The sequence below is a fragment of the Oxyura jamaicensis genome, chromosome 5, assembly GCF_011077185.1.
Source record: "Oxyura jamaicensis isolate SHBP4307 breed ruddy duck chromosome 5, BPBGC_Ojam_1.0, whole genome shotgun sequence".
NCBI lineage: Eukaryota > Metazoa > Chordata > Aves > Anseriformes > Anatidae > Oxyura > Oxyura jamaicensis.
Genome location: NC_048897.1, coordinates 51,544,475 through 51,571,656, shown reverse-complemented (window position 1 = coordinate 51,571,656; position 27,182 = coordinate 51,544,475). Strand labels below are relative to the sequence as shown.

Genomic DNA, 27,182 nt, shown 5'->3' with positions numbered 1-27,182 from the left:
ATGGGGGGGTGCGGTGGGACGTGGGGGTTGTTTCCCTCGGGTGGCCGCGGTGCCTGATGGCCTGTCACTGCTCGGGGGGTGCCAAAGCCCTCGGCACCGCTAATTGCCTTCGTTAGTTCGTTAGGTGGGGGAGAGTGGGGGGGTGTGGGGGGGTGCTGGTGCCCACGGGTGCCAGGGGCATGGGGGCAGTGCCCACAGCCCCGCAGTGCCCAGCAGGTGGGAGCGGGGAGCGCCGCGGGGCCCTTCGCACCGGTCCTTGTCCTCTCTTCTCCGGGTTCTCTTTTTCTCTTTTCCATTTTTTCTTTTTTTTTCCCCTTTTCCCTTTTTTCTTTTTTTTTTCTTATTTCTTTTTTGTTTTTCTTTTCTTTTTTTTCTTATTTCTTTTTTTGTTTTTCTTTTCTTTTTTTCTTCATTTTTCTTTTCGCCTTTCTCTTTTTTCCTTTCCTTTCCTTTTTCCATTTTTTCCCTTTTCTTTTCCCTTTTCCCTTTTCCTCCTTTCCTTTCCTTTCCTTTCCTTTCCTTTCCTTTCCTTTCCTTTCTTCTTTTCCTTTCCCTTTTCTCCTTTTTCTTTTCTTTTTCCCTTTTCTTTTCTTTTTTTCCTTTTTCTTTCCTTTTTCTCCTTTTTCTTTTCTATTTCTCCTTTTTCTTTCTTTTTTTCTTTTTCCTTTTTATTTTATTCCCATTTTTCCCGTTTTTTCCCTTTTCTTTTCCAATTTTTCCCATTTTTCCCCTTTTCTTTTCCCGTTTCCCCTTTTTTCCATTTCTGTTCCCATTTCCCGTTTTTTCCATTTCTGTTCCCATTTCCCACGTTTCCCGTTTCTTCCCCTTTTCCCTCATTCCCCCGCCCCCCCCCCCCCCCCCTTCCTTTCCCGCACCAAACCCCGCGCACTGGCGCGCCCCGCGCAGGCCACGCCCACCGCACAGAGACCACGCCCCCAAAACAACCACCCCACGTGACCACGCCCCCAACAGACCACGCCCGTTCCACCCCCGCCCCCTTCCCAAGCCCCGCCCCCTCCCTCCCCCATACCCATGACCCCACCAGAGCCCCCCTCCCTCCCCTCCCTCCCCGCTCTCCGATTGGCAGCACCTCCTGCCCTTCACCTCACGCGAGCCAATGGCAGGCGTCCGTGCTAGAGAGCCAGCGGGGCGGGGGGGGGCGGTCCTTCCGGTGCGGCCGGGCGGCAGGGACAGGGCGGCGCCATGTTCCGCCGCAAGCTCTCGGCGCTCGACTACCACAACCCGGGCGGCTTCAGCTGCAGGGGTGAGGGGCTCCGGGACCCCTTAGGGGGCTCTGCTCCCCCTCACGGGGCTCTGCTCCCCCTCACGGCACTCCCGGCCTGACGGGGCAGCCGGGCCCGCAGGCCTCACGGCGGCCCGGCCCGGCCCGGCCCGTGGGCCCGGGGCACCTCTCAGGGCCCCCCCCCGGCCCCCTCACGGTCTCCTCACGGCCCCGGCCCGGCGGCGGTGCGGAGCTCGGGGCCCGGAGGGTGCCCCGCAGCCCCGGCCTCCCGCTTGTGGCCCGGCAGGCGGCTCGTTCCGGGCGCGGCGCGCAGCTTTTGCCGTATATTCTTTTTTTTTTGCTTAAAAGGGCGATGTAACAGACGTTACGGAGAGGCAGCGTGCGCTGCTGGGAGCTGGGGGTCGGCTGCTTAACGGCTTGGCTTCAGGGCTCGTCTCTTGCAAGGCACATCTGCTGTCTTCTGTTATCGTGCACCCTTAGCTCTGTGTAGTTGGCGTTTTGTTTCCTCAGGGGTTTGTTTTAGCAGTGCAGAAGCTGTAAAAGTTGTTCCTGGAAGCCGTAATTCACGTACGTCGTGACCAGGTGTTTCTTGCACCACCTTCAGTGGCAGTAGGACGTGTAGGAGTTGGAAAAGTTACTGAAAGCTGTAATTCACGTATGTGTAGAAGCTGTAAAAGTTGTTGAAAGCTTTAATTCACGTATGTTGTGACCAGGTGTTTCTTAACACCACCTTCAGGGGCAGCAGGATACTCTGGTTACAGAGAAGACAACCTCAGCAGGTAGAAATAGTCCCTGATGTAGCCCTCATCCCTGCTGGGAAAACCAGTGTGCTTACCCCAGTCTGAGCTGAGGTTATTAACCTCATTAACACAGGATATTAAAACCCATCCAGTGCCCAAATATCAGCTGTTTCATTTGAGATGCTGGTGGTGCTCAAGAGCTGCGAAGCGCGGGTGCGAGGAAATTGCTTTGGCTGGTATCAGCGTCTTCGGAGCGCAGCCTTTGCGTTGTGGAGCCCCAGCTCCAAGGGATGAAATGTTGGGTCAAGGACCCAGGCACGCTGAGTCAACGGAGAAGGAAGAGAGTGCCCCTGCGTAGTCATGGGACGTGTGCGCGTCGGTCTTTGGTGCAGACCAGGGTTTGTTGCGGCGTGGGACGTGTTTGTCCGGGCAGCAAAGTCAGGACCTGAATTTCTCAGTGCCGTTGTTTCACTTTTCCTTCTTAGCTTAGTGACAATTAGAACTATTCCTATAACCGGGGTTTGTAGGAATTGGGTCAGAATTTAGGGCCTTGGTTTGGCCCTTAAGGTTGACTTTTGCTCTGTTTCTTTCTCCCTGCAGATGAAACAGAATTCAGGAATTTCATCGTCTGGCTTGAAGACCAGAAAATCAGGCACTACAAGATTGAAGACCGGGGGAATTTAAGAAACATACACAGCGATGACTGGCCCAAATCGTTTGAAAAGGTATTGTGGTGTTTCAAGCCCAAACTTAAGTTACAAACGTGTCGTATGTCAGCGACAATTCACAGCATCTGCAGTGGTTGAAGGTAAACGGCTGAACGCTTGTCCTGCGCCTGAACTTTTCCATCTCTGGGAATTTAAATGTGTAGCCGAAGCCAAGCTGTAGGAGTTCAGCTGGTAGAGCTCTTTGTGCGTAATTTTCCCTCTGCCATGTTTTTGCAGTAGCTTCTGTCCTGATCTTTCTTGCCCGAATTGATTTAGCTTTTGAAATTGGCCACAAACAAAAGAGCTTTTTCTGCATTATGGTTTTTCTGTACCAGAATGAAATTGGCTTGGGCTAATACAGTCATAGAATTGCGAGAGGCTGGAACAAAGCTGCCGCAGCTCAGCTCTGCGCCTCCTGTTAGATGATTTTCCGCTGCTGGTGCAAAGCGTGGCAAGCAGCCGTGGTTCTGAGCCATCTCCTGCGTGCTCGTGAGCGCTTTGAGTCACCGTAGGCTGGTTCTGCGTTCGTTCCCGCTTCCTTTCTCGCACAACAACCCCAGGAGGAGCTGGAAATGCTGCTCCTGATGCTTGCCGCCCGTTCATCTCACTTGTTTTTCCTGGAACCGTTCACCTTGTTCGCTGCCCGGAAGGTTTGGAGCTGCAGTGCTCGTGCTTTGCTGGTGGAGGCCTAAAGCACAGTGCCAAAGCTGGTGCCAGGGTAGCGCTCTGAGCTTTCAACGTGTGTGATACCAGAATTACTGGCTGTGCTACGCCGCCCCACAAAATCTTTCCTGGCGAGGCCTTTCCTGCAGCAAAGGGATGCAGCACAGCTTCAGGGTGTCCTTTGGGAGTCCTGGCAGCAGCCTGGGCTGTGCCTTACCTCAGATGTGGCATCCCAGCCTCGCTTTGTCCTCCCCTGTTGCACACAATTTCCCCTCAAGGGAAAAGTTACTTCTGCTGCCCCTCAGAATCCCCTGATTTAGGTGCAGCTGGTTTAAGGGCGTTGTTGGACCTTGACAGCAGTTTAGTGAGCGCTTTGGGTAGCGTCATTCCTCGTGGTCCTATCCTTTGGGTAGCATCGTGCTTTAGACTGGAAGCTTTGATGTACGAGGTTCTCTGTCCTCTTCCCCCTTAGCTCTGCTCACTGAGTAAAGAGAACGGAGAGCAAAGACGCCTCTCTGTGGATTTTCTGCTTGTCAGTCTGACAGCGAATGGCATCAGTTACCCGTAACAAAAGCAGGTCCCATTTTTAAATGGCAGACTGGAGTAAGCTGTGGAGTGGGGGTGCTCTCACACGCCTCGGGTGGATCCGATGCTGCAGCAGGGTGTTTTGTAATGGTGCTTCTTGTCAATAACTATCTCCTAGCTGCAAGGACTGTTCACAAAACATTTCTGTGCTCCTAGCTAATTTGTACAAGCGTTTCCTTCCAGTCAGTAACGCCTCTTCCTTTTCTCTTTCTGTTCCACAGTACATGAAAGATGTAAACTGTCCCTTCAAAATCCAGGAGCGACAAGAAACAGTGGACTGGCTCCTGGGCTTAGCCGTTAGGCTCGAGTATGGAGATAACGGTATGATGAGCTCCTCAGGTATTTCACATTGGTGGGGAAACCTGTTTGGCTATTTAATGTTACGAAGCGTTTGTCAAATTAAGACAAGATCAAAAGTCTACATTGTTTTATTTTTTAAAAAATGCAGTTTTATGTGCGTGCTTTGGCAGCATAGTTAGATGTGAACTCTTTCCCTTCAGCTCAGCTCCCTTGGGACAGCGCAGCACCACACTCACATTTGCTGCTCCATTTCTGGATGTAGCCCAACCCAGTGTGTATATTTATCCCCTTCTCCCTGTGGTGTTGCCTTGACTCCAAAGATCTATTGCATGCTTTTTCTTTAACGGCGCACGCATTCAGATAAATTACTCTTAAACCCTTGTTCCACGGGGAGTAGATCCTGAACCAAACTTGGAGGAGTCGTGGACTCGAATGAGGGTGGAAAGGCCTTGCAGAGGGATCTGGATAGGTTGGAGAGCTGGGCGATCACCAACCGTATGAAGTTCAATAAGAGCAAGTGCCGGGTCCTGCACCTGGGACGGGGAAACCCTGGCTGCACGTACAGACTGGGCGATGAGACGCTGGAGAGCAGCCTAGAAGAGAGGGATCTGGGGGTCGTGGTAGACAGCAAGTTGAATATGAGCCAGCAGTGTGCCCTGGCAGCCAGGAGGGCCAACCGTGTCCTGGGGTGCATCAAGCACGGCATCGCTAGTAGGTCAAGGGAGGTGATTGTCCCGCTCTACTCTGCGCTGGTGCGGCCTCACCTCGAGTACTGTGTGCAGTTCTGGGCACCACAGTATAAAAAGGACATGAAACTGTTGGAGAGTGTCCAGAGGAGGGCTACGAAGATGGTGATAGGCCTGGAGGGGAAGACGTACGAAGAACAGCTGAGGTCACTGGGCCTGTTCAGCCTGGAGAAGAGGAGGCTGAGAGGAGACCTCATCACAGTCTACAACTTCCTCGTAAGGGGGTGTCGAGAGACAGGAGACCTTTTCTCCATTAACACCAGTGACAGGACCCGCGGGAACGGGGTTAAGCTGAGGCAGGGGAAATTTAGGCTTGACATCAGAAGGGGGTTCTTCACAGAGAGGGTGGTTGCACACTGGAACAGGCTCCCCAGGGAAGTTGTCACTGCACCGAGCCTGTCTGAATTTAAGAAGAGATTGGACTGTGCACTTGGTCACATGGTCTGAACTTTTGGGTGGACCTGTGCGGTGTCAAGAGTTGGACTTGATGATCCTTAAGGGTCCCTTCCAACTCAGGATATTCTATTCTATGATTCTATAACCCTTGGGAACTGGGACAAGGGTACGAAGGAGTTGAATCGAGCCTCCACAGTCGGCAGCAGCTGTACCTTACGGATGTCATCACTGCAAACATCATAACAGGCAGAGTGCTGTTTAATTGCTGCAGGGCTGAGCTCTGCCCACAACAAGGACGGGGTGTAAATACTTGCAGTCCGTAAAGCTGGTTCTCCATGCTGGAGAAAGTGAGCTGCCTCAGGCTCAGGTTTACATGAAGATAGAGGAAACAGTAGAGGTTCCACCTCCAAATACTCAAAAAGCACATTTGTGGGGCATTTCTTGAATACTGCAGCCTGTGAAGCAAAGCCTGTGTTGGAAGTGGTTCATCCACTGATGAGAACCACCTTGGGTCTGCAGCTCTCAGTCCCTTCGTATACTGCTGCTGAAGGCCAAGGGCCAGCCTTAGGTGAACCGACGGCAGCTGCAGCTTCTTCAGCTGCCTTCTGGAAGGCTGTGAGAAGAGTGTAACAACTTAAGCGTGTAGCATGCTCTGATACCGCTCTGGGTAGTACGTGATACGCGTTGGGTGGATGGGAGCTGTTAGGACAGCTCACTAGGATGGCAGCCTTCACGAGGGATTTAGTAAGGAGCTCCAAAATGGCAGCGTACCAGCCAGCAGGCTCCTGGGCGTGCACCACACCCCAAAAATGCAGCAGGTTTGGCTCTAAACCGGTTCTTTTTTAATTAGTCCTAACACTGATCATATTTGCTTCTTAATTTAACAGCTGACAAGTATAAGGACTCTACCCCTGATGGTGCTAAAAATACTGACAATACAGCAAAAAACGCAGAACCGCTGATTAACTTGGACGGTAAGCGTGCGACAGCGTTGGATACGGTGGCTGCATCGCACACGAACGTGTTCTGTGGCCTCCGTCAAGTTCTTTGGATTTCAAGCTGTTACAATACCGTGGTACAACTTCTTTAAGCCATGTTTAAAGCTTTAGGAAGGCAGGGTTCATATACTTCCTAATGTAATCCCAAACTGTTTCTCTGTGAACAGTGTCCTGAAAGTTACTTTGAGTTGTTTGTATCTGCGTTCCTACTGACGGACAGAGAAGCTGCTCCCTGCGAATAGCGGGTGTCTGGGTGTGCACTGGTGCAGACCTTTCCCTCGTGGGGAAGGGCAGGGGCACAGAATCTCCCAGCAGAATGAGGGACCCAGGGACTTGAGCAGTTACGAAGAAGTTGGGAGGGCTCTGAGCAGGCAGTGAGGAAGCAGCTGTTTTTTTTTTTAACCTTTTCCTCATGACCACTATCTTTCTGGATGGCTAGGCACGTTTGCAACAAGTAGGACTGGTGGGAAAGCAGTTGCTAAAACCAGCCTGAAATCCCCCAAATCTTCCCTCGTTACTCTTTGTACAGAAGGACAGCTGGGAACTGGCCCTACTCCCAGCCAGCAGGCACAGGTAGAAAATTTCTAAAAGAGAATATCTTCACGACAGGCTTTAATTTCCAAACCTGAGCACTGGTTTCCTTTGTAGTAGGATGTATGTAACGTGCTTTGCTTTGGAAGCAATGCTGCTTGTGCTCGGATGGGGTTCTACAACCCGGTTACAAAGCCCAGTGGTACCTTTTTCATTGCTTTGTATCTTTTATAACCATGTGCAGGCTTGTGTCTCTGTGGCCTGCACGCTTGAGGGCAATCTGATACCACGGGATCGGGAAGCTAATTGTCTCCTGCAGCCAGTTAAGCTATCGTTTGTTTTTATTGGTATTTTTTTTACAGTGAATAATCCTGATTTCAAGGCTGGAGTGATGGCTTTGGCTAATCTGCTTCAGATCCAGCGACATGATGATTACTTGGTAATGCTTAAGGTGAGCTTCACGGTTTTCACGTCTCCTTTTTTTTCCCCCCAGTGGCTAGTGTGCATGTAATACCTTGTGGTGCACGCTTACTGCTAACTATGGCTTTTTTAAGAACAAAGAGAAAGTACGTGCCTTTTCAAGGAGATAAGAACACACAGTAGAAGTCACAGAAATGAATGCAGGGCTAATTATCTTGGTAAACAGTTTGATTGTAGCCGAGTTCCTGGAATTGCAATGCTAGCTGAGAACTGTTGTTCAGGATTTGAAGCGCTCTGGGTTAGCAGAAGTTGCTGCTTTGTGAGGTTTCTGTAAGCCTCAGAAATACTGATGAACGCACTTGAAGGCTAGCATTGCATTCCAGGTCTAGAAATGAGAAGGGAAACTTGAAAACAGAGGTTAAGGGATGCAAAGGATTCTTTAAAACAACACGGGGAGAAGCCACAGTTAGATGCTGCCTCCTCGTGACTTTTGGCCCTATGAATCCTTTATTCCTTGTCACTACCAAAGTCTGTTTAGTTTATTCTTGACAGCTGATTGTAGCCCTTAAATGCACTAAATTAGCACATTAATTTGTAAAGATCTTCCTTGTGACTTTGGGAAAAGCAGTTGACTCAGTGTTGGAATTCTGTTGTTACCTGTAAATTTCAGGTTGAGGCTGTGTTCTCCAAGCCCTGTATGTAGTGAGATGGTAGCAATCCAGAGTTCCCATGTGATCATGCCCTAACATGGAGACACACTTAGCTTTGTTTGGCACCAAAGTAAGCTGATTTCACTGAATAACAAGAGAATAATGCCCGTTCATTGCAATATCCTAAATTTATCTTGGAGAAATTTAATGCAATGGGTGGTGAAGTTTGTGCAGTGGGTGCAAGTCTGTAACAGGTAATGAATTATCATGTTAGCCTGGGTTCCTGAGGAAACGATGACCTAGAGTTATCCTGTCAGCCACTTCCTCATTCTCAGCCCTTGTCCAGCAGAATTCCTTCAGCTGCTCTGACAGACCTCTCTCAAGGCTAGCAACCTTTATCTGAGTCCACCTATTGGGTGCTAACAACCCAGAATGTCTTTTCTGCATGAATGTATTTACATTTCTGTCGTTCTTTCAGCATTCCTAGTTTCACTGATTTTTTTGGTTGGAGGTAGCTGGACAAAACCAGGAGCTTGAATTTTCCTCCTTTAAATCGCCTTAAGAACAGATTATTGCGATGGCAAACAGCGATGCTGACTTCCAGTGCTTGATGATAACGAAATGTGTCAGTGAAACTCTTTAATTCTACCCCACATTGCCTGTTGCAATGCCCATACGTAGAGGTTATGATACGTGTTCAGGCTTAGATGCTCTGGAATGGCTCCTTAGGGAAGGCGGAAGGGTGCAAGCCTGACGCAGGCATCTGGCCAAACCTTGGCCAGATCAAGCAGAGAGGTACTTGGATTCCCCCTTTTATTATTTGCAATTTGAGAAGTGGGTCCCAAACCATCTATGTAAGAGTTACACGCTTCTTCTAATGTAAAAGCCGCTCAAAATTCTCCCGTGTGAGGTGTGGTTTCACTGCTGGAATTCAAAACTAAGCTTCTTATCAAATCACTTTTTATATCCAGGCCAATTCCCTCAGTTAGATTTCTAGAAATGCTCACTGACAGCTTTTTAGGATCACGTCTCCACTCTAATCGTGAACAAAACCAGGAGAGATCGTGGGAGAGAAACATGAAGCAGCATGACTGCTTCTGTCACGTTCGGCTATTCATCAGGGGAAGTCTGCAGAATGCGTTTGACAGACCAAGAGGTTTTTTTGGTGGAAGAATGCCTGCCTGGTATTTCTTTGGTTGTTTCGAGAGGCATTTCCGGCTGGTAGGTATCACAGCTAATAGCTCAGTGTGATTTTGTGCTGTGTTCTGGAGCCAGTAAAAACAGATGAGCAGCAGGACTGATAAGACTCTTCTTGTTTCTGTGTCTGGAAATAAATCTCTTCTTGCCTTTGTCTTTTTAAAGCCTGGTTGGGTAGCCTCGTTCCAGGTTTCTCTGTATGTGAAAAGTGGCTCAAAACCTACTAAAAGGTCCCTGCAGCAGAAATCCCTTCCTGAAGAAGCTGTATTGTTGCAGCATTAGAGGTGCAACGGTGTAATCCAGGCAATAAAAGCTCAAAAATAAAAACGCCGCTGTTCTGGGATCGTTACTGACTCCTTTGAGGAATGGCAAACTTCCTTGGCTGTTCCTAGTACTTTGCAGTTTCTGTCTCAGTGGTGGCTGAAACGAAAAGTGTAGCGTCCTCATCTCTTTCAGTTAACCTTCCCCCAGCCACCTCTGCCTGTGTCAGCTGCTCCTGACGAGGAGTAGCGCTATTTGCAGAGGCTTAAGGTCCGGAGGAGTTTTCCAAAAGTCTCTCACAAAGCTGTGGTTATGCTAGGTTAAAATGTTGGCTCCTTTTCCCATGGATTTTCCGTGAAATGCATCAAGACGTAAATGAATGACTCTGGCCTTTAAATGTTTTTTTTTTTCCTAGGCGATTCGCATTTTGGTTCAAGAGCGCTTGACGCAGGATGCCATAGCGAAGGCCAATCAGTCCAAGGAGGTTTGTATATACAGCGCACGAGTCCGGTGTTAATTGTTCAGCGCCTGCCAGCTCTGTTTAAGTGGGTGCTGTTTAAACACTTCGCTTAATTGGGTGCTGAAAACTTGCTTTGCTTTGGCAGTTCTGAACCCGAAACACCCGAGGGGAGCATACAGAGCTCTTCTCTCAGTTATATACTGTACGATACCACACGTGAATTGCTGTATTCCCACCCTAGTGTACGTTAAAGGGTTACAGTTCACAGCAGGACCACAGTACCCAAAAAAATACATGCCCTGGCTTTCCCTGGAATCAGGGCTGGCTGCGTAAGCAGGTGAAACATTCCTTGTATGGAGTGTTTTGCTGCTTAAGTCTCACGCGTTTGAAGAATGGGATGCTGGTCACCCAGCTCCTCTCTCCCTTCCCCCAAGCGAGAAACGGCGAAAGAAACGTCCACAATTCAGCCTCAGATTCTGCACAATTATTTCTCAACAACGAGCTGTCTGTAAGCCGTTGGTTGTGGCTCAGATGAATAATGCACCAGCGATTCTCTGTGAATGACTGTTTTTTCCAGATTGTCATTTCTTAAACATCCCAGTTCTCCAGCACTTGGCACAGCAGCTGTTGGCACTGGGTATCGGGTGCAGCCAAGGCAGGGAGCCTCTCCTGCCCTGCAGATTGTGTTGAGAAATGTCCCTGCTAAAGCAACCGGGTCTGGTCAAAGAGGGCAAGTCCCTTCATCTTTTCTGGCAGCTGTTCAGGGCAGCCCATGCTTTATTTGTTATCATAGCGCTGCTTACGGTGTTTACTAAGTGGCCGCTGCAGGTGCTCAGAAACGCAGTGCAGTCACTAATTGCCAGGAGCCTTGGAACAGTAAATCAGAGCTTTGGACTCCTACATCCGAAGATATAAAGGAGCAGGAAAGTACAAAAGCAGCTGGGATCGCTGTATTCGTTTTAGTTTCTTTAACCGCTGCTGATAAAAGGCTAGCTTTTGTTGTTGTTTACATAGCTGCAAAGCTGACATGCAGGGACCAAAACGGGATTTTCCAAGTTTGGCAGAAGATCTTTGAGGATCAGTGAATTTTTTTCATAACAAATAAAAACCAGTATTTGGTATGGTATGTCCTCAGAGCGTGGTCAGGTTGCAGTGTCCCTGTGTCACTGAGTGTGATAACGTCACTGGAGGCCTGTTCCCGCCATGAATATTAATTTCCAAGTGAGGTGGTGAAAAGGCACAGGGATGGAGGCAGGGAAACAGCGTTCTCTGTGCCAGCAGTGATCGTCAGTATCATAATACGCTGGATAAATGGAGAAAATATCTAAACCAGTGGGGACAGCTGGGTCATGGGATAGGAGCTCGGGGAAAATAAACCTCTGCTCCTGACTTCGCTGGCTTGGTAATGGCCAGAATACCAGCCAGTGACACTGTGTGTTAAGTCTTGACCCTGGAAACGGTTTATAATTGTTTGACTTCTGCATGGCTGAGGACTTAATGCATCTCGTGACATTTTGTATATTCTTGGCAGTGTCGAGACGTGGTGGGGATAAGATAAAATAGATGTAGAAACGTCCTCGCCGAGGGCTATGTATGAAGACCGTGCTGAGAAAACTTCCACTGCTGTGCTTGCAGTTTACAAAACAAAATGAGATTTATCTTGGGCTGTCAAGCTACAGTTTTAAAGATAAGGGAGACAGTTTTTAAAAAATAATATCTTGAATGGCTTGCAGTTCAGTGTCTGGACAGGATTCAGCTTGGTGCCAACAGACTCTGAGCCTGTCTTAGGCTTCCCTTATCTGATGAGTGTATCCTAGGCAGGTACAACAAATGCCATTGAAACAGTCCTTCAGGATCACTTTAAGGGGGTTTAAAGGCACAATAAAGGGGGTACATCTTCTCCCTTCTTTGAAACCTGGACACTCCCATCCTTCTGCTCCCAGGGTATCTAGTTTTATTGTCGACAGCTCCAGTTACAGAGGAGATGCCTGCAGTGGTCAGGCCCGTTGCAAGCATTTTGTGCAGCAGTTTTAAATAAAAAACCGGGGTAAAGCGAGGCTGTGAGATGACCCGCTCTGCGTGGTAACAGCTGTAAAGGTGCTCTTCATTTCTCTGCCTGGTTGAAGCCACAGTGCAAACCAACACGTTCCTGTTCTGGTCCTGGCAGCAGCGGCGCCCGGGCAGCCCAACGCCTGCTACAAGACCGCTGCGGGGCTGGGAAGGGCCACGGCCACTGCTCTGCCAAGGACAGCTTCCAGCAGAGGGAGCAGACAGCGGCGTGAAAAGGGAGCTCACATCGGGGTGGGGGAGCAGGACAGGGGAAACAAGGGGTGTCTGAAAAGACCAGCTGCTTTCTAGTGCCTCTGTGGTCACCCAGCATTGGAGGCGCCTGCGACAGCCCTGGGGAGTTTGTCTGCAAAGAGCTGGCTGAATGGGTAAAATCAGTACTTGGCTGCTCTTGTGTTTCTGAACCATGTTAAGGTGGCCACGAGGTCTTTGCAGCCTTAGATATGAAGCTATTAAAGCATGCTGTGGGCTGATACTGCTGGTTTCCGTCCGAAGTGGCACTAGCAGTATTCTTAGCAACAAGCTGTTTAAATTCAGTGATAGTGTGCACTCACACGGATGTGTTTTTAAGATTATATGCCCCTATATATAAATACATATGTTATCCATTATATAGTTGGTAAAAAGCAGCCTCTGAGATTTTCATTGTTTAAATTGATTTACGTGCGATTTGAAATATGCCGAACAATCCCTCACCATGGCTTCTTCTCCACAGCTGAAGAGGGTAAAAGAAATAGAGCAATGCTTATAAATAACCACTAATAAAACTATGAAACTTCTGCTTGCGCTGTTTTATAAGAAAGTGTTTAGAAAATCAAACGTTTAGATTTATGCCGAAGCTCAGGGCTTGAGAAAATGCCTGGGAGGACGTTGGTGGAGGCTGCCAGTTCAGTGCTTGAGAAACTCACTCGATTGCAGCTTGCTTCCAAATCAGACAACGCTTTGAAATCTGGCAGCCGTTTAAATGCAGTAGTTACCAAGAAAGCCTGGTTTGTGCGTGCTTTTTGTTTGTGTCTGCTTAGGGATGTTGCTGCATTGGGTGTCCTCCTGCAGTACAGCTGGTTAGCCTTTTAAGGATCGACTACGGGCAGCGTGTGTTCAGTGGGACACTCTCGACAAGTAGGGGAATATAGTGAAGGATGAAGGTTTCTCATTATTAATATTCTCTGATTGATGTTTCGGGACACGAGGGCAGTCAAGTCATCGAGCGTGACGATTTTTGAAGTTGTGTCCCCATAAAAAAAAAAACAAACAAAAAAACCCTTGTGTCCCCTCCTCCAGAATGATCTGGTGTAACACTTGATTTTATTTGCCAGGCATGCAAAATGACATTTCTAATTGCGTGTGAACATGTTCTTTCTTTTTAAAGGGTTTGCCTGTTGCTTTAGAAAAGCACATCCTTGGTTTTGACACAGGAGGTAAGCGGCTCGCTTAATGTTACTTCTAAATCGCTATGCTTGTCGTCGGCAAAGTAGATCACTGCCAATATGTAGGTAATGTGTACAGTTAAAAAAAAAAAAAGGGGAAAAGGGAAAAAAAAAAAAAGAGGCATGATTCTTCTGGAAGCCCGTAGTGGAAAGAATTGCTCCCTCCCAGCTTATTCATGAGCACTCCTTGAGCATTTTGTGTTGGAGCAAAGAAGCACAAATCTTAGCTGTGGAATATATTGGGAGCAACGCTTCAATGCCAGCCACGTTTGCACCCAGAAGGAAAGCCTCTCGTTACTCTTGCCTTGTACAACCTTACTCCTACCAGCAGAGGACCTCTGTGCTTCTCCCGTGTGGTCCAGCTACCTGATTTACCTAACTCTGGTTGGCCCGACCCGATAGTTTTGTAAGCAAGGGTCAGGTGGCACGGGCTCCGCTAGTCTGGCTTCGCTTTTGCCCCGCGTACAGCTAAATTACTGCTTGGAGTGCTCCGTGCTGACCCAGCGTGGCTGGGGATTACCGCACAAAGCCGAGTGAGACTTTGCAGAGCCCCCTGTCCTTCCTCCCTAGCAGCGGGGGGAGTTCCTGAGAAAGGAACTCCCATTTCAAGCATGGGAGCTACGGGCGTGAATGAGCTGCACGGTGTTAGCTTAGATTAAGCTGTCCTTCAGACCTCCGAGTCGGATGTAAATGCTTGACGCTTCTTTTTGCAACTCACCCAGATGCCGTTATCAACGAAGCTGCCCAAATTCTGCGACTGCTGCATATAGAGGAGCTCCGAGAGCTGCAAACAAAAATTAACGAAGCGATCGTAGCAGTTCAGGCAATCATTGCTGATCCCAAGACAGACCACAGACTGGGGAAAGTGGGGAGATAAAGGGATTAAAGCTTGTAGTCTCTTGTGTACTTAGTACAGCTAGGAACTACGTACAACTCTACAACTCTGGCATGCAGTTTGAAATGGATATTATTTTACTGATCTGGAAGAAAACAGGAAATTGAATTTGACTGTTCTAGTGAATTGCCCTTTTTCTTTAAATAAATGAAGTTTGGGAAGTAGAAGCAAGTTGTTGTCGTTAGCTCTGAGTTGGCAAATACGACTTTTTTTGGCATTGTGTTTGGCTTTGTGTTGAGAAGGGAGTGTTTCATAAAGGCGCTGGAGATTCCTCTTGTGCTGAGGTCCTGCCCTGTGAACAGCTTGCTCCTGGCTCGCTCGCTGCTTCTCCGCAATCCACCTTACCACTGACATGCTTAAATCCAAAGGGGAACTTCAAACAACCATTTTATTCAATTATGGAAGTAACCTAGAAAAAGTGAAGCGTTACAACTTAAAATGTATTTCTGAGCACGTGTCGGTCTCCGTGGGGTAGGTCTATGCAGGCACTCCGGAGAACCAACGAGCACGAGCAGATCGCTTCTAGCATATTCTTCTAATATAAATACTAAAAGACATGCATTGAGGCGGTGTTGAAAATACAGAATTGTCATCTGGAAAAAAAAACAAACAACTCCCATGCCTTTGTTATACCACGAAACTGTTCTGCACACTTCTCTGAACAGTCTTCAGGGCTGTAGGTGACTGAGACCCAGCGAGATACTGCATCCGAAGCTTCCCCCATGAGCTTGTTTTTGGTTAAAAGGACCTCTCGGTCAGATTGTCAAGCTAATAAAATGAATCTGTTCTCCCCGTAGAATAAACCATTTGAATAAGAAAGCTACCTTTTAGATTTGCTTGCGTAAGCAAGAGTTAGAGTAACGGCCTAGGATTCACAGGACCATTTTTTTTTTGTAATAAATCAATGTTTTTTTCACTTTTAAAAAAAATACAGTAGTCAAGACTTGAGGTATAAAGTCAAAAATATCCGATGATCTTTTGCAGGAAGGTAGGTCGCTTCGTTGGCCTGGGTTAAGGGCTTTCCCCTTCAGTTGCGTGCAGTGACAGTTGTCTGGGTCTGAAGTTCTTTTGGGTGCAAAGATCGTTGTTCCTCGAAGTTGCGGTTGTTATTTCCTCGCTGCGGAGAGAAATCCCTCTCTTTAGCGCATCCAGCAGCCGTCAGGCAGAAGAAAAGGGTTGGGTTTGGTTGGGTTTTACCTCCAGGGCAGTAGGGATACACGGCAGTAATTCCGTAGAGATGCGATCGGTGCTCTGGAAGGTACTCATCGGTAAAGGAGCCAGTTTCCTTGTGGACAGCTATCACGCCGTCCCTGTTGATAGAGAAGTGCTTTACTTGCGTGCTCTTTGTTTTTAACCCCATCTCCGCGCGTTTTTAAGACAGAGGCAGCTAAAGCCATCGGTCTGAGCGCCTCCAGAGCAAGGCAGATTTGTCCCGTAAGACCTACGCGCAGCTCGTTCGCTGCATTGCTTTTTGGTGAGACGGGATCGCAGAGGCAGGTTATCTCCCCGAGAGCCTCGGCCAAGCGTGGCAGGCGCCGGGGTGTTTGTTGTAATCTGCTGAGGCTGGACTGGAGTTTTGAGAGCTTCCAGCTGGAGCTGGAAGAGGCGAGTTCCTGATGACCCTGGTGCCTTGGGTGGTGGGGGCGAGGGAACGACCGAGGACAGGATCTTTTCCTTGACCTAATCTACATCCAGAGCCCTGTGCCAAGTCCTAGCTAGGAAAAAAAACCACCACTATTTCTGTCCCTCCCAGGAAGCTGGGGTTGTTTCCAAACAACTGTTTGTTCTGTGCTCTAAGAAAGATCTACAAGCGCCTGCTGCTGACCGTGGCACTGCAGAAGACCCGGGGCAGTGCTCTGGTGAGGTTTCGGGACACGGGAGCGGGTTGGGGACAGCATTTTGCATTTTCTCCCCCCCCCCCCCAGAAGCTGCTCGCTCAGCTCTGGCTGCGGCGGGGAGCAGGTTCCTTCCCTTACCGTCTCCAGTCGGTGTGGTAGAAGTGGTCGGCGTAACTGATGATGCTGAAGGGGTAGTTGAGGTTGTTCTGGATGACGCGCCTGCCCGCCCCGTCGGGGAACGTGCACTCCAGCTTCTTCGTGCCTTTTCACGGGCGAGATGGATGCCGGGCCAAGAAAGCAAACAAAAAACTGCCTTCAACAAGTTTTGCGCCAGCTTCTCAGCCCGAAGGCATAGAAGCAGCTCCCCCAGCCCCGTCGCACCAAAAAGCTTCAGGACAAGGACGGCGGAAGGGGATAGAGAGGACTGCAGGTACCCCCAAAACACACAGCGTGCCCCGTCCCCGGAGAGCTACCTGCGTCTGCCCAACAGAGCAGCTTGGAGAAGGGGTCGAACGTCAGGCCGTTGGGCAAGCCGATGTCCTTGTTCACCAGCACCCTCCTGTTGGCCCCGTTGACGGTGGCCGTTTCGATTTTGGGTGCTTCCCGATTCCAGTCGGTCCAGTAAAGGTTCCTTGGGAAATAATTACGCAGTGAGCAAACGGGGCACGCGCCCGAAGGGGCTGGAGGAGAGCGTTGGCTTTCACTTCGTGGCCGGGTCTTAGCAGGAAAGAGGCTTGGTTTTCCCCTCGCGCTGCCCGGAATAGCTCTCTATTTGATTTGAACTAAAACCTCTAAAAGTAAAACCAGAATGATGTCAAAACGTGTTTACGACCCGAGTTCCTAGACGAGGGTGAGCCTCGGGAGCAGCACGTTTGGTATTGCAACAGCACCCGAGGGGCACGGTTGTGTTTTCAAGCAGCGCGGTTCAAAGCCTTTCAAAATAATCCTGATGCTGAAACAGAGGGTTTAGCCAAACCCGGAGTGATTCAAGAAAAGGGAGGGCGAGGGAGGACAGAGCCCGTCCTTCCTAGGGGAGGAGAGCCGCTCCCAGGGCCAGGACGGGTCTTGGCACCGCTGAGCGCCTCTGGCTCGGCGAATCGCCCCGGTCCCACCTCGAGCACCCTTCAGGAGCCCCCCAAAAAACCCTTAAGAAATGGGGTCTCACCCTCGGACGGGGTCCACGGCGATGGCCCGGGGGTTGACGAGCTCCGTGTCGAAGAGCACCTGGCGCTCGGAGCCGTCCAGCCGGGCTCGCTCGATCTTATCGAGGCCGCTGTCGGTCCAGAACATGGCTCTGCGCAGGTGGTCCACAGCCAGCCCCTCGGGGCTGAGGAGCCCTGCGGGAGGGGACGTGTGGCTCCTGGCCCAGCGCAGCACCGGGAGCCCCCGACCAGCGCCGGGGGATGCAGGACCCCAAAGAGGGCCAGGATGGGCACAAAGCGGCGCGGAGCCACTGGAGGGGGACCCGGGCGGGTGACGCGGGTGGTGGGGACACACCTGAGTTGATGACGGTCTCCGGCTCGGCGCCGGGCTCCAGGCTGGCCCGGCTTATGGTGCGGCCGGCCACGTCGGTCCAGTAGACCGTCCTCTCCCGGCAGTCGTAGTCGATCCCCACCATGATGGAGCCCTGACAGGGTCGCAGGGGACATGGTGAGATCCTGGCACGAGGCTCGCCCAGCAGCCAGCACCGGGAGCCGGCCGGGGCCCTCCACGAGGTGCAGCAATAGGGAACGATGCTCAGAGCCCTTTTCCCTGGGAAAACCCCACGGGCTCCTGCTGCAAGCCTCCTGCAGTTGAGGCTCTCAGACCAGCTGCTGCAGGCTCACACCCACGGCCAGATGGGGCTGAAACCCTTCGGCTCCAGGAGAGCTTCCTGCAACAGCGAGGCCAGCCCGAGGCCCTGGGACGGGGACGGGGATACTTGGCAACCAGCGCTTCATGTCCCCAGGGCACAGGGAGGGCCCTGGCCCAACTCTTGGAGACTCTCCCTCGCTCTGGCCTGGCTGGAGGCGCTCCAAAGAGGAGTCAGAGGAAGGGAAAAGGCAAATTTTGCAGGACAGGGGAGCCCTGAGGGTGCTGGTGCGCCCTCGCTTTGCCACGACCCAGTCTGGGGCTTGCCCATCTACTGGAGGGAAGGGAAGAAGCGTTCCTCCTCCTCTTCCTCCTCCTCCCCCCGATGCTCCCAGCACCCGTGATACTTTACATGCAGGGAGAGCAGGGTCTTCGCCTCCTCCTTCTGCAGCCGCGTGCCGTTGAGCGGCAGGTAGCCGATCTGCTGCCCCTGGGCGTAGAGCAGGAAGGTCCCCGTGCCTGGCGGCGACACGTCGGGCCGCTGCGAGGGCCGGACGCTGGGCGGCGCGACGCTGGGGAGACCTGGGGGAGGGGGACAGGGACGGCTCGCAGCGCGTCCTCCCCTCGGCTCCGCACCCCAGCGGCGCTGGACAGGGTGGGGTTACGCTGGGGGGTGCCGCGTCCCAGAGCTCTTACATGGCGGGGGGCTGCCGGGCTCCGAGCGCGTGCCCTGGATCTCTCTGCCGCTCTCGTCCACGCACCAGCAGTACCCGCTGTCCCCGTGGCACTGCAGCGGGGTGAAGTGGCCCCCCCGCGTCGCACTGCGGCACGTACTGGTCACCGCGGGGGCTGCCGCCGTAGTGCTCCAGCAGGCTCTGCCGCCAGCGCTCGCACATGCTCGGGGGCCGCTCCGTGGGCTCTGGCACGGGGAAGGGCGACGGTCACCCCGTCCCTGCCGCGGGTCCCACGGGCAGGAACGGGGTGCTCGGGGATTTACCAGAGCCCCCAGTCCTCGCTGGGTGCGCCTACGCCCTAAGGATGCTGGAGGGGCACCCTGGAGCTGGGATGATTTGGGGAGGGGACGGCACCGACCTGGGTTCCCGCAGCGCGGCGGCGTGCTGCCCGGCGGCGTCCTCGTGCCGGCGATCTCCTGCCCCGCGGCGTCCACGCACCAGCAGTGCCCGGTGCTGCCGTGGCACTGCAGGGGCCGGTACCCTCCCCGCTCGTCGCACTGCGGCACGTGCCCGTCGCCCAAGGGCAAGGGGCCCTGCGGCACTGCCCGCGGGTACAGCCGCTCGTGTTCGCACGGCGTCAGCTGCTGGGAGGACCCTGCCAACGGCGAAGCCCCCCCCCCGATCCCTGGGATCATGGGGGTGCCAGCTTGGAGCAGCAGGTCACCCCCGGCTGCAGGTGCTGGGTGAGGCTCCGGGGGGAGGCTCTGCTTGTGCCAGGGGGCTCGGGGCTGCACCCCCCTGCAGCTCCCTTCACCCCAAGCTGATGCAGGAGGTGCCCCAATGGCCACCAGCACCGTAACCCCGAGGCCGGGGTGCCCCCTGCGGTGCCCAGCACCTACACGCCCAGCAATCCCGCAGAGTTGCCAACCAAATCCCGCGGGCCCCATCCCGCCTCCCCTCCCCGCTCCCGTCGGCACCGACCTGGGTTCCCGCAGCGCGGCGGCGTGCTGCCCGGCGGCGTCCTCGTGCCGGCGATCTCCTGCCCCGCGGCGTCCACGCACCAGCAGTGCCCGGTGCCGCCGTGGCACTGCAGGGGCCGGTACCCTCCCCGCTCGTCGCACTGCGCCGCGTGGCCCAGCACCCGCGGGTACAGCCGCTCGTGCTCGCACGGCGTCAGCCGCTGCGTGCCGCCTTGCGCTGCTGGGGAAGCCACGGCACGGGCAGTGAGGATGGGGAAAATCAGCCCCGGGTAGAGCTGGCACGAAGGCGAGCTCCACGCCTTACCGTGCGTGCACTGGAAGCCGTCGCCCTCGTAACCGGGCTGGCACTGGCAGGAGAAGGAGCCCGGGGAGTTGTAGCAGGCGGCGGCGGGGTGACACGGGTTTTCGGCACACTCATCCACGTCTGTGCAAGGGAGGGAGCGCTCAGCCAGGGCAGGGCACCCAGCGCCTCCCCAGCACCCAGCGGGCACCGGGCACCCCGCTCGTACCGGTGCAGTCGCGGCCGTCTCCGGCGTAGCCGGGCAGGCACTCGCAGGCAGGGATGCCCCCGGCGCGGGGCAGGCAGCGCGCCCGGTCCCCTGGCGCACAGGGGTGGCTCCCGTCCTCGCAGGGATCGGCCGACAGCGCCAGTGCTGCGGGGATATGTGGGTTATGGGGTGGGGGGGGTGAACCCAAGGGGGCAGAGGGGTTGGGGGATGCGGCGCCCCGAATTTCGGGGCTGGCACTTACGCACACAGGCGTGCCCGTCCTCCGCCAGCCGGTACCCGCTGCGGCACTCGCAGCGGTAGCTGCCCGGCGCGTTCAGGCAGACGGAGAAGGGGCCGCACTGGCTCAGGCCCTCCCCGCACTCGTCCACGTCTGCGGGAAGGGGAGATGCCGGGAACCCCGGCGGCGGTGGTGGGGCACCCGCCACAGCCCCCTGTTTTGGGGGCTGGGTGCTCCGGCCATCCCCACCTCACCCCAAACCTCCCATCCCACAGCAGCCGCTTCCTCCATCCCCACCAGCTCCTGGGGCGCTTCCCCAGCCATCCCCAGCACCAGGAACCCCCTGGGACCTCAGTTCCCCCCCCCATAATTCACCAACATCCTCCAGGCAGCTCTGGGAGCTCCTCATACAGCGGGTGTCGCGACGCTGCGGCACATCCCAGCACCCCAAATGGCTCTCTACCCACCGCAGGTGCCCCCCAGGGAACGGGGTACACCGAGCCCCCCCCCCCCCTCACCTTGGCAGCCCCGTCCGTCTCCCCAGTAGCCGTCCGCACACTCGCACGTGTACCCCAGCCCCGTGCCGGGCTGGCAGCGCGCCGTCGCCTCGCACGTGTGCGTGCCGTCGTGGCACGGGTTCACCGGGGGCGTCTCGGCATCGTCTGCGGGGCGAGGGGGGGAGCTCATTAGCGGGTGAAAAAGTGCTGGGAGGAGGAACCCAGACCCCCGGTCCCACCTGGCACGGCCGGAGGAGCGTGCTCACCGTGGGCCGAGCCGATGCGGCCGGCGAGGGCGTAGCGCAGGGCTTGCTCCTGGGCGTCGTAGAGGGCGAAGGCGCGCGCCACGCTCAGCCGCTGGAGCGGGGGCAGGCGGCCGCGAGCGTGCGGGCAGCCCGAGAAGGTGATGTTCTGGCGCAGGCGGTACGACAGGGTCTGGTTGGAGGCCCCCGAGGTGAGGACGTAGTCCCGGTGGGCCGAGGACGTCACGGCTGCAACGGGAACCCGTAGGAAGGTGATTTCCATCTCGGATGTTGGAAACCGCGATGGAGATGGGGTGTTTGGGGGCTGATCCACGTGGACAGCGTCGGGGACACCAAAACCAGGGGCAAATAAACGGGATGAGCAGGACACGGCTCCTACCTGAGCTGGAGTAGTGGTACAGCTCCTTGTAGGGGCCGACGTGGACTGTGAAGTTCTCCGGGATGAAAGGCACCTGGCCCTGAATGTGGGTCTTCAGGCTCAAGTAGTTGTCTGGCCCCAAGCCTTCGGCCGTCTGGGTGATGTGGACCTGCTCCTCCCCGGGGTAGAAGGTCACCTCCAGGTGCTGGGTGAATTCAGCACCTGGGCAGGAGGAGGGAAAGGGCGGGATTGGGTCAGAATGGTTTCAGGGAGCACATCCCCAGGAGCCCTCCCCAGCCCCACTGTTGAACCCAGCAGAGCCCGTGACGCGCAGCGGGGAGGTGACAGCGACCCCAACCCCAAGGGGAGCATCTCGCGCCCACGGCCCCGCTCACCGGTGATGCTGAAGCCGTTCTCGTAACCGGGCTCCTCGAGAGCAAAGAGCCACCCGAAGAGCCCTCCGAGGGGCAGGAGGGGCAGGAGGGCACGAGCAGCGGGCGCGGGCACCCCGCTGATGGCCGTGTAGGCTCTCCCGTCGCTGCCCACGATGTAGGCGTGCAGGTCGACGTCCTGGAAGCGGACGGGCATCCTCCCCACCGCCAGGCTGCCGCTCACCTTCCCGTTCAGGCGATGCACGGCCCCTGGGCAGGGAGAAAGCACAGCCCTGGCACCTTTCTGCCCATCCCGGGGCACCGCGCACCCTCCCCGCCGCGTGTCCCTGTACCTTCGGGCAGGCACTGCCGCCCGTTGCCGTAGTAGGAGGCCTGGCAGTGGCAGCAGAGGCCGGTGGCGTAGTCGGTGCAGAAGGCGTGCGGGGAGCAGCGCCCGTGGTGCCGGGCGCACGTCTCCTTGCTGCCCGCGCTGTAGGTGAACACTGGGGACAAGCAGGGGGGGGAGCTTGGGGACGTGGGGACGGAGCCACCCCCAGGCTCCCTGCTTGGCGCATGGCCACGAGCAGCCCCTGGGCACCCGCTTTGGGCTCCAGGAGCGTGCCCAAGGAGCAAACCCAACCTGTTCCCGCTCAGAAAAAGGCAAACCCGCAGCAAAGAGACCCCTTTTTTAGGGACTGACCCACCACGAGACGTCCCCCGCTCGGTTTTCGCCACGGCCACTCACCGTCGGCGTTAAAATGCACATCCTCCTCCACGCCCACGCCGTGGTGCCCGGAGCTGTAGGATGCGGGGTTTGCGGGGTAGCTCTGCGGGGTGTCCCCGTCGGGCTGCAGCCGGCGGCTCCGCTCCTGCCCCGGGGACGCGGGCGGCCCCGCGGGGACGATGCTCGGCTGGCCGTGGTGGCGGGGACGCGGCGACGTGGGCGCCCAGCCGGGGCGTGCTGGCAGCTCCGTGGGCGCCGCGGGGCTCTGCGGTGTGCCGGGGCTGGCCACCCCGCCAACCCCCGGCTCCACGTGCTCCAGGGGTCCTGAGCTGCCCACGTGGAAGACCCACACGCCGGGCACGCCCGCGTTGCTCCCCCTGCGCGCACACGTGCACACACGTTGCGAACACACGCAGGCACACCGAAGACACCCAGGACCCCAACCACGGACACCCACAAATCCGGCTGCAGAAATCCAGAGAGCTCCGTCCCAAAGCCAAATCTGCTCCCCAAAACCTTCCACGCACGGTGCTGAGCCCCTCCCAGTGAACCTCATCCCCCGCTGCTCGCTCCCCTGCCTCTTCCAGTTCCCATGCAGGCACCCCCCGAGCCTGCACCCCCCGAGCAACCGGTGCGCCCCCCGCCATCCCTGCTCCCCCTGCCCACCCCGAGGTCCCACGCACCGCTCGAGGTGCCTCAGCGCCTGCTCGGTGCTGGCCACGCTGTAGAAGAGCCCTTCTCTCCTCCCGTCGTCGCTGTCCCCGCAGCTGAAGCCCACCCTGGCCGGCAGCTCCAGCTGGACATTGTAGGACTCCTTGGGCCGCGTCCCCAGGAACTGGAGGCCGCCCTCGGGGTAGAGGAAGATGGCGTAGGTGTCCTCCTCGTCGTAGGCTATGACCGCCTGGAAGGTGTTGAGCTGCCGAGAGGAGAGCGGGACAAACGGACGTCACCAGGGCAGAAACCCCAGCGGAGGAGCCCGAGACCCCTGCGCCCTCTCCAAGGGCAGGGAGCGGGGATGTGACAGCTCCCCGCGCCCCGAAACGCATGCAAGTGGGGGAGCATCTCCCCCCAAAAAGCCCCCCCGTCACCCTACAGACACCTCCCAGGTGTGCTATGCGCCGGGAGGATGCTCAGCACCTTCCATCCTCCGCAGGAGCCCCAGCAGAGGATGAAAGGTCCCTTGGAACCGCCACGGGGTGACAGCCCCGCAACCCTCACCGGCCGGGTAACCCACACCTGGGGCTGGCCGCAGCCCTCGTCCCCATCCCCACCCTGCCCGACACCACCAGCAGCCCCCCTCCACCTTCCCACTAACACCGGAGGAGAGCCCACGCTCCCCCGGGAGAACAATTTCAGCTCGGTTTCCTCAGGAAAAAACACGCACGTGCGCTCCCGCCGTCCCCACAGCCGCCGGCTCGGCTGCCCCGGCCCCCGAGCACAACCCTTTTACTAGCCACCGGAGAGCCCCCAGCACCGCGCGCACCCCGAGCAGGCACAAAGAGCCCCGTTGTCGGCGGAGCACACTCGGGGCATTCAGAGACCCCGCGGAGAGGCAGCCAAAAGGCTGCCGGGGGGAGGGGGAGGTTGGTGACCCCCCCCCCCCCGGGGCCGGATTCCTCCCCCACGCTGCCAGCCCCCGGCGGGGACCGGGGGACGATTTTTTGGCTGGGGACCCGGAGGAGCTGCAAAGGGCGAATTCCAGCCGGGAGGGTGACTTCTGCTCCCGGCAGCTTCATCCTGGCCGTGGGCTGGGAATTGTCACGGCACGGACGGGGAGCACGTCCCCAAGGGACACGGCCCGAGGGGGGGGGGGACGGACTCAGGGCTCGGGAGCCCCCAGCCCCCGTGGCTGAGCCCAGGCTGGGAGCGATGAGCCGCGGCTTCCCGAGATGGGAGGCGACCTGGCCAAATCCTGCTTCTGAGCATGGGGGGAGCGCTCCAACACGCGGCACGTTTCGGGAGAATAAAGGGGATTTGGGGATTCGGGCTTTTGGGGTTTTCAGCGGTTTTTGCTTAGGGGTCGGCCTTTGCACGGGGGAGTCCTGCAAAGCGCGCACAAACTGAATTTCCTCCCTTCTTGCAGGAGGAGACTTTCCATCGAGCTGCTCGTTCCCGAGCAAGGCTTGTTTCAGCTTAAAACCCGATCCAAGCGCTCAGAGAGGAAAAAAAAAACAATTAGGGCGAGAGAACGAGGCCGCATTTTTGATGGCCGCGAGGTCGCTGCGAGGCCTCCGATGGCATTTCTTCAGCTGCTTTTCCCAAGTTTTAAATAGGAGGAAAAAATGCGCTCCGCTTCCTTCCAAACCTCGCTTTCTTCCCCCGCCTGGCCGCAGCAATCCCCAGCCTGCCACCACGGGGCCTCGGCTCGGGGACAATCGGGGACGGCTCCTGGCGGCAGGGTGTCACTGTCACCTCCTGCCTCCGTGGCGGGTCACCGGCTCCTGCCCCCGCCGTGGATCCCATGGGTTTTGGGGAGAGCTGCGGGAAGGCGGCGCCCACGCAGGGGCCTTATCGGCAGCAGGGTGGGGAAGGCACAACACCCGCCCGACCCCAAAACCAGCCCAAGGAGGGAATTTGGAGGCCGGATCCATGCTGGGAGTGTCCGGGCGGGAGGAAGCGCTCACCCCAAGGCAGCAACGAGAGCTCTGGGGACGGACGGGTGAGCCGGGGGCTCCGCGCACCCGGCACCGCCGGTGCCGCACAGCGTTGGGTTCAGCAGAACCCCCAGCTCCAAACCTCCTCTGCCCGCCAGCAAAGCGTGCAGACCCCGCGAGGATGCCACGAGCCGAGAGGGGAACCCCCGCGCCTCCTCCAGCGCCGGACCCATCCGTTTGGCGACGTCCAGGAGCCGTGCCTCACCTGCGCGGAGGGCTCGGCGCCCGGCACCAGCTCCTGGTAGGCGCCCACGTCCTCCCAGGTGGCCACGAAGACGCCGGCGGGCACGAAGGAGGCGGCGGTGCGGGGAAACCCTGCCTGGATGTAGCCCGCAGCCTGGCTGAGCACGGCCGGGGAGGTGTCGTGGCGGTAGTGGACGTCCCCCCTGCCGCCGGAGGTGTCGAGGTCGGCCAGGAAGGGAGCGACGACGGGGAAGTCGGTGGGGAAATCGTCGTCCACGTACTGGGGCTCCCCGGGGAAATCCTGGGTGGAGATGACCCCGTTGGTCCCCACCTGCGGGGAGAGGGGCACAAAATGTCAGGGAGCTGCTGGAGGCACCTTCCCGTGACCCTTGCCTCCTGCCCGGTGTCCCCCGGGGCACGGCACAGGGTCAGGGGGGGCCCAGGACCGCGTGGCCCCATCCGGCCAGGGGGAAACAAAGACCTCGGGCACCTCCGAGAGCTGCGGCTCGGGGGCTGCCCCAGCTGCTCGAGGGGGAACAGCTGCGGAAGAAAAAGGCTTCTTGTTCCTCGGCGGCCCCAGGGAGCCGGGTGGAAGGCGCGGAGGAGGAGGCGCGGGGATGGAGGGCGACGAGGCACGCGTGGGGTGTCGGGGCGAGGAGAGGGAGAGGGGGGATTTGGGGGGGATTTGGGGAGAAAGGGGAGTTGGAGGGGATGGGGGGGGGCGGATTGGGAGGGGGAGGGAGGGAAGAGGAGAGGGGGGGGAGAGGTGGAAGGAGGGAGGGAGGGAAGGGAGAGGTGGAAGGAGGGAGGGATGGGAGGATGGAAGGACAGAGGGATGGAGGGACGAAGGATGGAATGAGGGAAGGATGGAGGAACGGAAGGAGGGATGGAAGGACAGAAGGACGGCAGCACGGAGGGACGGAAGGACGGCAAGCAGGCAGGAGGGCGGGCTGGGAAAGCGGCGGGGGAGCTGCCGAGGGGGGCACTCACGTAGAGGCGGCGGGCGGCGCGGCCGTAGAGGCGCAGAGCCCGGGGCAGGGCCACGGCGGGGGAGCTCTCATCGTCGCCGGGCCTCAGCCGGAGATCTCCGTGGGCCGGCCCGTGGGGCAGGAGCCCCGTGCGGGGCAGCCCCCCGGCAGCCCCGGCCAGCAGCACGGCCGCCAGCACCGGCACCGCCGCCGCCCGCATCCCGCCGCCGGAGCGCAGCGGAGCGGCCCCGACGGGACGGTCCCGAGCGGCCGAGGGTGGGGGGGGGGGGGGGTGGGGGGGAGAACCGGGGCGGGACGGGGCGGATCCGAGCCCCGACGGCTCTGCTATTGGGTCCCCCGGCCCCGGGGCCGGCCAATGCGGGCTTATCCCAAAATCCGCCCCGGGGCTGTGCTTCCCCTCCTCTGTGTGTCCCCCCCCCCCCCCCTTCCCCCGCACCCCCGGCCCCCGCCGGGTCGGGCATCCCGGGGGCGGGCAGGGGGGGGGTTGGCTGAGGGCTGCCCGCCGCCCCCGGAGCCGGGAGCGAGGCCAGTTTGGGGCCGGGAAGCGAGGATGGGGCCGGGATGGGGCCGGCACGGGGGTGGGGGGAGGATCCCCGCTGCCCCCCGCCGGGCAGAAACCCGACCCCGCATCCCCGGGGAGCGGGGGGGGGGGGGGAACAAAACCCCCCCCCCCCGGCATGCTCGGCTGGCACCGCGGCAGCTTGCCTCGCTTCTCCTTTCCCGGAGCTTTTTGCCCTGCGGGGGGTGAAAGCTTTGCCCATGGGTGGCCGGGCTCGCCGGGGGGCTCCGGGCAGCGCCCACGGGCTCCTCGCCCCCCACCCCCTCTCCCCGCCCCCCCAGCCCTGGCC

At 56.8% G+C, this 27,182-nt stretch overlaps 2 protein-coding genes across 2 annotated transcripts; one reads left to right on the top strand and one right to left on the bottom strand.

Annotated features, from left to right (window-relative positions):
* The first annotated feature begins 1,142 nt into the window (after positions 1–1,142).
* On the top strand, positions 1,143–14,885 carry RTRAF (RNA transcription, translation and transport factor). Its single transcript, XM_035326912.1, has 8 exons — positions 1,143–1,264; positions 2,584–2,708; positions 4,160–4,259; positions 6,268–6,354; positions 7,272–7,360; positions 9,853–9,921; positions 13,334–13,382; positions 14,114–14,885. Exons 1-8 carry the CDS (start codon positions 1,204–1,206, stop codon positions 14,266–14,268), a joined length of 735 nt encoding a protein of 244 aa, XP_035182803.1. The 5' UTR covers positions 1,143–1,203; the 3' UTR covers positions 14,269–14,885.
* On the bottom strand, positions 14,658–26,564 carry NID2 (nidogen 2). The gene is given in 23 exon segments (XM_035326905.1): positions 14,658–15,403; positions 15,484–15,596; positions 16,263–16,386; positions 16,598–16,755; positions 17,290–17,461; positions 17,622–17,751; positions 18,328–18,497; positions 18,612–18,726; positions 18,728–18,834; positions 19,008–19,244; positions 19,571–19,786; positions 19,874–19,993; positions 20,079–20,222; positions 20,320–20,448; positions 20,814–20,957; positions 21,059–21,283; positions 21,435–21,635; positions 21,809–22,054; positions 22,138–22,287; positions 22,530–22,885; positions 23,192–23,424; positions 25,368–25,676; positions 26,336–26,564. Coding segments are annotated over 23 exon segments (4,008 nt in total). The 5' UTR covers positions 26,534–26,564; the 3' UTR covers positions 14,658–15,392.
* Between the last annotated feature and the right edge of the window lie 618 nt (positions 26,565–27,182).

Excerpts from the sequence above, each read along its gene's own strand:
- RTRAF (XM_035326912.1), top strand. The coding sequence starts at position 1,204 with ATGTTCCGCCGCAAGCTCTCGGCGCTCGACTACCACAACCCGGGCGGC. Across the intron at positions 9,922-13,333 it reads AGGCCAATCAGTCCAAGGAG|GGTTTGCCTGTTGCTTTAGA; the intron begins GTTTGTATATAC and ends TTCTTTTTAAAG. Across the intron at positions 13,383-14,113 it reads CCTTGGTTTTGACACAGGAG|ATGCCGTTATCAACGAAGCT; the intron begins GTAAGCGGCTCG and ends CAACTCACCCAG.